Raw genomic sequence first — 9597 nt, forward strand, 5'->3', positions numbered from 1 at the left:
TCAGGTCATGATCTCAGAGTCCTGGGATCGACCCCTGCGTCAGGCTCTCTGCTCAGCGGGGAGCCTGCTTCCTCCTCTCTCTCTGCCTGCCTCTCTGCCTGCTTGTGATCTCTCTGTCAAATAAATAAATAAAATCTTTAAAAAAAAAAACTAAACCCTGCATATGTTTCAATTTCTCTCCCAAACTAAGTGTGCGTGTGTGTGTGTGACTGTGTGAGTGTATGTGTGTGTGTGTGTGTGTGTGTTGTGGGGCAAGGGCAGGAGTCCTTCTCATAGCTTTGCTAATTTCAGAAAATAAATACATTCACTCTAGAGAGGTCTAAGGATTATTTTGATAAGGTGGGTTGCTACAAAATTTAATTATATAAGTAATAAACATGTGTCAAAAAGATTTCAAAAAATGTTTAATAGAATCACAACTTATTGCTCAGATATAATTTGATTTTATATTGTCGTGTATAGCTGTCAAAAGTAATTTTCTTTTTGTGTTGCAATGAATCAAATTATGTTAGATAGAAAATTACCGTCAGATTCTTTGGTATTAATAAATCAGACATGTAATAAAAATGTTTGACGTTTCTTTAAATGGCATTTTTAATAACGCTGGCACATCAGTAGAGTAACACGATGTTCTGAAAAACTAAAATGACAAAAGGGAATTAACTGTGGCCTATGGATTTCAATTCAATATGAACCTTGTTTTTTTTTTTTTTTTTAAATGAAATTATATCTACTGAAATAAACTTAGTGAAATGAGAGCAGGAAATCAAAGGGAGTTGCCTAAAATTGGCATACGGCTACTCCTCCTCTAAGCCGAACACATCCTTTAAAAGGCGTACGTAGTTAATGTATTTCGCGGGGATAGGTGACGGCATCCCGAGCCACTCATCTTCACATCTCTAGGAAAAGAACCAAAGACGGATATAATTATAGTCACATGTCAAAGTGAGGTCTTGTACACGCAACATCGAATGGTTTCTTATTGTTATCTAAGCCCCTGATATGCTGCTTATTCTCAAGGCAGACATAGACTGAATTCTTACGCTCACGTCTTCATCCCTCCGTGTGGTGGAATTGTACACCCCTGCTTTTTGCCATGCGACTGTGCAGACCCTCCTGTGGAGTCTGTTCTCCTGTCCCTGTGATATGGGCTTGGCCACATGACTGGCTTGGGCCTACATAATGCTAGCAGATGTACCCCGAACAGGGGCTCTAACATGCTTGGATGGTTTGGCCTAACCTATTGTCCCTCTGTCACTGCCATGAGAAGAACGTGGCCCAACATGCTACTGCCTCTCAAAAGGACATGGGTGGGGGAGCCTGGGTGGCTCAGTCGTTGAGCCTCTGCCTTTGGCTCAGGTCATGATCCCAGGGTCCTGGGATCGAACCCCCGCATCGGGCTGCCTCCTCAGCGGGAAGCCTGCTTCTCTCTCTCCCACTACCCAGCTTGTATTCTGTCTCTGGCTGCCTCTCTCTGTGTCAAATAAAAAAATAATAATAATAAAAAAAAAAGAGCATGGTGCACCAAGGCCAGCCGACTTACAGGTCCATGGATGAGAAAAATACATGTCCGTTGTTGAGAACCACTGAAATTTGGGGGGTGGGTTGTTACGCAGCATTATTTCAGTGTTAACTCACACAATGCTTTATTAAGACCTCAGTTATTAAAATCTGAACCGCTAGCTACACTGATTAGTAATACTACTATTACTAATAAATTTATTAGCTATGTACTATGTAAAGGTACTTTTTCAAGTTTTTATCACAGAAAAACCCTAAGAGGCAGGTTTTATTATGATACATATTTACGGAAAAGGAAACTGAGGCATAGGAGTGTTAAGTTGCTTATCCAGGAAACTTTCAGTAAGCAGGGGAGCCTGGACTGTAACCCCCCCAGCCATGAGGATCCAGAGTTCAGCTCATCTGCTGAGCTGCCTTCCAAAGCCTGGCAGCCTGGGCCAATCTAGAAGCTACATTTGATCCTACCATTTTCCTCTAGAAAAGCTGAGTAGAGAACAACGTTGTTTTTGAAGTGACACACCTTTTCTTTCTCAAGAATGCCTCCTGGGGCGCCTGGGTGGCTCAGTCCGTTAAGCGGCCGACTCTTGGTTTCTGCTCAGGTCATGATCTCAAGGTTGTGAGACTGAGATGTGTGTGAGGCTCTGCACTTGGCATGGAGCCGGCTTAGGATTCTCTCTTCCTCTCCCTCTGCCCCCACCCTCACCCCACGTGCACAAACGTACATGTGCTCTCTCAGGAAAAAAAAAAAAAAAGAAAGAAAGGAAGGAAGGAAGGAAGGAAGGAAGGAAGGAAAAGAAAAAAGAATGTCTCCTGCCAGACATTGGAAGTTGAGCCCAAATCACCAACTGGCTGTGTAAAGAAAGAAATGGCCATCCAGATGGATGAAGCCTACATCAAGGCCTACGGTGTATTGATACCACATGGAACTTAGTGAAATGTCCTTCTTACACCAAGAAATTATATATTTTATATATAAAATTATATATATTATATATTTTATTAAATATCATATTTTTATATATTTTATATATATAAAATTATATACACAGAATTATATATTTTAATTAACAGTCATTCAACTATTCAACATGTCCTCAGAAATTTCATTACAAAACTTAGCGCAATTTTTGCTCTTAAATGGTATTTTTAGATTTGATCGTGTTATAGAAGAATATAATATAAATATATGCATTCAAAATCACTCTTCCTGGATAGGTTTTTTTTTTTAAATAAGAATTTTCAATACAAAAAAGAATAAAATACTTTATGCAACTCATATCATTGCAAAGAAATTATCGGGGGAATGGATTCTTTTATGAAACAGGCCAATTCTAGAAGGTCCTTCCCTCAGAGCTTCTTCATTAGGCAGCAAAAGTGTCATGTTTTTGAGGAAGGAATCATGATTTGACGTCTAACAATAAAAGAGAAAGAAACTGAGGGACCCACATTGGAATAAAGGCAACTCAAGACTTTGGAGAGGAGAATTAAATTTGTTAGCAATAAGCCAGACTTGGACAAAATGAAACACAAGTAAATATCTTGAGGTTTGAGATGAAGGATGATCTGAGATGAAAAGACCACAACAGTCCATTTCTTTACATCTTGATCACTTTAAATCCCATGGCTCATACAATGCTTTCTTGATGTTCCAGTCCCATTATGCTCTCTCTCTAGAATCAATACCACTTCCCTGGATTTGACTTCCCTTTGTCACTAATCTCTAGGATCCATGTGGGAGGGACTTCTTCTGCCCCAATACCTGATAAATGCCACAGGCATGTTTGCAGGGGTTGAGGAACCCGGAACCCATATACTGCCAATACGCTATTGTGATTCTTAATAAGATATATATATTTGGTCTTCGTCCCTGTTTCTGGCACAGAGCTCCTAAAACCCTTGAAATTTTCAAGGTGATGAGAGGGATAAGGTGCCTTATGTGATGTTAATGAGACATTTTTGAAAAGTACCAAGGGATGGGGGCTGGTTGCTAGGGTAACAGACTTTGTAAGTGGAGGGCTGGAACTTTCAGTCTCATCCCCCTGACCTCCAGGGATAGAGCTAGAGGTTGAATTCAATCACCAATGGTCAATGATTTAATCAATCGTGCCTTTGTAATAAGCCTCCATAAAAACCCAAAGGGAGAAGAACTGGATAGCTTCTGGGTTGGCAGGAACATGTGGAGATTCCGGGAATGTGGCATGTGCACAGAGGTTGGAAACTCCCCACTCATTCCCCCTACCTCTCCCTATGCACCTCTACCACCCGGGCTGTTTTGAGTTCCATCTTTTTATAATAAACCAGTGATATAGGAAGTAAAATATTTCTCTGAGTTCTGTGAGCTGCTGTGGCAAATTCATTGAACCCAGAGAAGGGTCATAGAAACCTCTCATCTACAGCCAGTGGACCAGAAGCACAGGTGATAAACTGGTGTCTGAAGGGGGCAGGGGGAAGGGGCAGTCCTGTGGGACTGAGCCCTTATACCCTGTGGGATCTGATGTTGTCTCTGAATGGATCAAGTTAGAACTGAGTTGGAATTGTAGGACCCTTAGCTGGTGTCAAGAATTGTTTGGTATGTGGAAAAAAAAAACCCACATATCAGAATTGGAACCATAATTGTAGCCAACCCCCAATTTTAGGGATATTTTCACGGGTACTAGTTTAAATGGATGAACAGAAATTAAATTGAGATCCAAAAGAGGGTGGGAAAACAGAAGATAGGATTTAAGCAACTCAGCAGAGGGGAGGCAATGATAAAGTAGAGGGGAAAAGTATCTTCTTCATAGTCTTGCCTATAATTGGGTCCATCTAAAGAAGTCACATGGGCAAACTCCCCACTAAATAAAGAGGCCTTTGGCGACACGAGAAACCCCACACTCCCACTGCTTAACTGTTCTAATAAATCCACAAATATTCTGCATTACATATTATTTATGACAATCTGGGCAGTGAATAAAAATATTCTTTGTGTTCACTGACCTTTTATTCATGCTACACCACAAAACGAGAAGAAAAGTGCAGGTCAGATTGTATTCTCTGCAGCACACGTACATTGGGAGTGGAAATAACTGTGGTAATTCTACAACAGGAGAGCCCTCCATAGCTGCCGATCCTTCCCCTTCCGGATGAGGATGAGCTGCTGGAGTTTCTGTAAAATAGCCTCCTGACTGTGAATATATGCCATCTTAAATATCTGTGCACAGCAGGCACTGAGCTTCTCACTCTTTCCACTTTGGCCCTCACTGGTCCGACTTTCAGCACTCGTGTTCCTCTGCCTGAAAGCTTTTCTTTGGCCTCTGAGGCCCACTTTGGCTGCCCCTGTGACATGCCACAAGTTCCCCGGGAACTCATTCTTTTCCCCCCTCGTCAGGAGCAGGTCTTACCCATGACTGACAGGAGCTGATGGATGAATAGTGCACCCCCCCTTGCGCTTTGGGAGGGAAAACGCTGAGTCCATGTAGGTCACTGGATCCCTGAGTTTCCCAGAGGCATTAAGCTCCAGTCACCAAAATGTGTTACTGGTTTGAGGCTAAGCCCTGTGGTAGCTCCTTCCCTTCTAATCTTCATTCCCTGCTCCCTTAACAGTCTTCCTTCCATCCTCCTCACAGCCTATATATACTCGAATCCTTATCTCCACATCAGCTTCTTGAGGAAGTCAAACAAAGACACCGTGTGATTCTGTGTCTACCAGAATTAACAAAATGTCTAGGAAAGTCACAGCACAGCTCAGAACACAGCAACTTCCTGACAAACTGGTGGGTGGATCCAGAGTCTCCAATGTGACTTCAGGTAACTCAAGAGATGGCGCCCCAAGCACAAAACTAAATTCAATTTCCTCCAAAGGAAGATTTTCTGGAAGGAGGAAGGACTATGAGATGCAGAGCAGAATTCAACAATGATGCACAGTCATGACTCCAAAATGGCTGGGAATCATTGTCTGCAAGGGGGCCCCACGGCATCTTCCACGCTGGCTTTGACTAAAGCTATGGACCATGTCAAAGAAGTTGGCAATAAATTACTTGTTCATCAACGGTGAAAAAAAATGTAGCTGCTGATCTGTAAAATCATACAACACTGAAGCAAAGATGGCACACTGGCTGGGAACCCAGTGAACAGCAGCTGCCTAGTGAGAATAGCAAAGCTGTGTGTGAGCTCATGGGCTCTGGATTTATTTGCTTTGACATTTTTAAAAGGAAATTTAATTGGATTATGTCTCCTTCCAGTTTAAAATTTTCTACTGTAGTACTGGCCACCAGATGCATGAGGGGGAAAAGATTGGGAGCCAATTAAATTCCACGCTTCACTGAAACAAGGTTATTTTTATTCCTCCCAAATGTAAGGCTGATGGAATCATGTTAGTGATTTCACTGTTATTCCCCTCCCCATGCTCAAAAAAAAAAAAAAAAAAGACGTCTTTACAGGAAACATCTATGAATTTGTAGACAAGTCCAGTAGGGTGTATAGAACTGAAACTGTGGTTTTCTTGGATTTACTGCCTTCTAATAGGTTGATGTGACCTCAGAAGTAATTCAATTGACAAAGTTGTAGAAACAATTAAAATTTCCATGAATCAAAGGGAAATTAATTGGGGGAAGAAATTTTGCAAATACTTGTTGAGATAATCAAGAGCATTGAGATGTCATAAGGAAAAGCTCATTGATTTAAAAAAAAATGCACACAAAACAAAACAAAAAAAGAAACCCTGGAGATTTGCTTATATGCCTAAGCATTTTTGTCTTTACTATAATATCCCAGTCACTTCCCACTGCCCTAGACAAAGCTTCAACGGAGCTGTCATCTGTGTGAGTGTAGCTAAAACACAGGTGTGGCCTTTAAACAAGAAACCTTTCCTTGAAGCTGCCTTCCAGGGTAAATAAAGCTTCCAAGAGGACAGGAATTTTTGCTGAGCTCTAGTGGTAGGCTTCTGCATATGATTCAAGATGACCTCGTCCGGTAATTTGAATCAAAGTGGATTCTGGCAGAATCCGTTCCCTACTAGGTCACAGTTTTGTGTTACGTAACTGGTCTGTGTTTATCAGCTACTTTTAAAATCTAATCAGAATGACTAATAGTCTTTAATTTCAACTGCTAAATTCAACCTCAACTCTTAGAAATAACTGCTTATTTATTAGAGCTGGCAATAGCCCCTAAATATATAATCTTTACCTTTAGGAATGCCTTTGAGTCCCAGCTTCCTGTCTACAAATTGGGAAGAATACTTAATTTTCACAGGATTGGGACAATAAAATGTCACAGGATAGTCCATGCTCTAAATACGAAAAGAAGATCTTCCCCAAGTAGGGTGTCCAATGACGTATCCCAAGGTGCACCCGAGCAGCCCCCTGCTCCCCATGCCAAGGCCATATGTCACCCTTTGTGGCAAGAGAGGGCTACAGAGTGCATGCCTAATGGTCTGGCAGTTACAGTGCTCATAAAATGAAGCCACATCCAATTTTTCTCAGAAATGTCAAAAGATAAGACGCCAGTCACACAGTGCAAGTTATAAAGTTTATACGAGAACCAATTTAGTGTTATTTTTTAAAACGTGGCTTCGGAGATTAACCAGATATGCCCTAAACCGCGGGCCCTATTCTGCCAGTTTAACAGCCACCATCTGTGAGCAAGCACAACAGAATGGAAATGGGGTCTCCAGGCCTTGACAGCGCCACAGCAACATGCTGGAACCGTAGATCGTCACACAAGGGAGTGGGAGGTCAGTTACAGCCCCGGTGGCTCACCATGGGCCACTGTGGGAGGCAGGCAGAGGCCCAGCCAAGGGAGCTCCTGAGAATTAAGGCTACAGGCCACAGTCAAAAGTCAGATGGTGGATGACAGTCAGCTTATGCCCAGCCATGTAGGGAAATTGCTCACCAAAGGATTAATCAAAGCTAGATGAGCTACGGACCACAGTCCTCTTTGTAAATTTCACTGGTTTGTTCTTAGACCCCAGCCCTATTAGCTGAGACCACCTAGCCATCACATGCAGGGGAGCCCCACCTGAGTCCGGGGGACCAGTCCTGACATCCAGTGGACCAAGCACCGGGAGCTGTTATCTGGACTTGACCTCATACCCTGGTTGTGAGGTCTGTTTGCCTGAGCCCGAGTTTTTATTCTGCCAATGGACTATGCTGGGTCATTCTCTACTGGCCCCCAGAAGATCCATTTTCTGCCCTCTTCCCTCTTCCCAGCTCACATCCCTGGGAGACCACCCTCTGTGGACTGCATCACTCACTGAGCTTCCTTATTTCCTGGCTGCTCAGTGGGTCCAGACAGTGGGAAGCAGAAAGAGATCAGGCTATTGATTCCACTTCCCCTCCCTCTGCTCCCTCCCTGCCTGGCTATGGTTTGGCGGAGGCTACCCATGACTACCTGCAGCCACTGCTCCCACTCCTCCACTGGGCTCCACTACCACTGGCCCCGCTCTGCTTCTTCAGACCTACGGATGGTAATGGTTTCCTGCTCTTGCTAGTGCCTGATCGGGTTCCTGTAACCCCAGCCACTCCTCTGGCAACATTCCCTTCATTCAGTCCGTATCCCTGACTCCTTTGAGTGTGCTGTGTATGTACATTTCCTACTGGAACCTCACTGGTAAAGGGACTTAGCCAGCTCTGTCCTCTGGGTGGGGCACTGAAGGCTTAGTTCAAGCCTACAGACTGGCTTCGTCTCATTGCTGAATAGTGCTAACTTCAGGGATCCCCATCACTGTGCTCCCTGTTTTGGAGAGATGTCCTGCTTTTCCAGTCCCATGTCTGGTATACCAGACCAACCTCCTACTCAGCCCCTGGTTGGCTGAAGCCACCAGTCCTGTTCCTCTTTTCCAGTCCCTCCCTGATCACCCCATACGTTGCAGGTAATCAGGTTAGCCTGGGAAGACAGCCTAAATCTCTACTTCAACCATCTGTCCTGTCCATTAACATGGATATGCCATCCCTTGCTCTCAACAGAACTCGAATCTCTCACGTCACCCTCAGGGCTGGGTCATGTTCACGACCTGGGGGATCTCGTCCTAAAGTCCCACACGTGACTTTTTGGCGGCGACCACCTCCCCAAATGTTGGCAATCCCCAGAGCTCTAAGCGAGAGGTTCTGTGCCCAGCTGGGCCCCCACAGGCCTCCACAGCTGGTTTGGCTCCTCCTTGACCTCTTCCAGGATTAACTGCTCTCCTGACAACTCCCCACCACAGGCAAAAGATTAGGCAGTGATAGGGGGGTAGGGTTGGGGATGGGGCTGTGCTGCTGCCAGGCTCCCAGTTGATGCCAAGAACAATCAGCAAAGGCTTCAAGGACAGTAAAAGCAAACATAAACAAGTGGGACAACATCAAACTAAAACATTTCTCCATGGCAAAGAAAACCATCAATGAAAAGGCAACCTACCAAACGGGGAGAAGACATTTGCAAATGACATACCTGAGGGGGCGTTAACGTCCTAAATACATAAAGAACTCATAAAACGTGGTATCAAAAAACCAAACAATATGATTTAAAAAATAGGCAGAAGACCTGAATAAACAGTTTTCCCAAGAAGACACCAGATGGCCAACAGGTACACAGAAAGATACTCGACATCACTAACCATCAGGGAAATGCAAATCCAAATCACAATGAGAGATCAGCTGTCACCTGTCAGAATGGCTTTTATAACAAAGGTAAGAAATAACAGTATTGGTGAGAACATGGAGAAAATGCACTCTTGGTGGGAATGGAAATTGGTACAGTCACTGTGGAAAACAGTATAGAGGTTCCTCAAAAAATTAGAAATAGAACTACCCTACGATCCAGCAATTTCACTAGTAGGTACTTATTGGAAGAAAATGAAAACAGGAATTTAAAAAGACATATGACCCCTATGTTCACTGCAGCATTATTTAAAATAGCCACGGGGGGCCTGGGTGGCTCAGATGGGTAAGCATCTGCCTTCAGCTCAGGTCACAATCCAGGTCCTGGGATGGAGCCCCACTTCGTGCTCCCAGCTCCATGGGGAGTCTGTTTCTCCCTCTCTGTCTGCCTGTGCTCTGTCTCTCAAATGAATAAATATATTAAAAATAAAAATAAAATAGCCATGATACGGGGGCATCTGGG

General features: G+C 43.7%; 1 protein-coding gene across 1 annotated transcript in view; it reads right to left on the reverse strand.

The window, feature by feature from the left end:
• Positions 1-575: 575 nt before the first annotated feature.
• LOC111150497 (EF-hand domain containing 2) overlaps positions 576-9597 on the reverse strand; it is a 188316-nt gene continuing 179294 nt past the window's right edge. The window contains exon 15 of the mRNA XM_022507976.1: positions 576-899. Coding sequence (XP_022363684.1) covers positions 798-899 — 102 coding nt within the window. The 3' untranslated portion in view covers positions 576-797. The remainder of the gene's footprint in view (positions 900-9597) is intronic.

The sequence above is a fragment of the Enhydra lutris genome, unplaced genomic scaffold (genome assembly GCF_002288905.1).
Source record: "Enhydra lutris kenyoni isolate GAN:26980312 unplaced genomic scaffold, ASM228890v2 scaffoldscaffold23, whole genome shotgun sequence".
Taxonomy (NCBI): domain Eukaryota; kingdom Metazoa; phylum Chordata; class Mammalia; order Carnivora; family Mustelidae; genus Enhydra; species Enhydra lutris.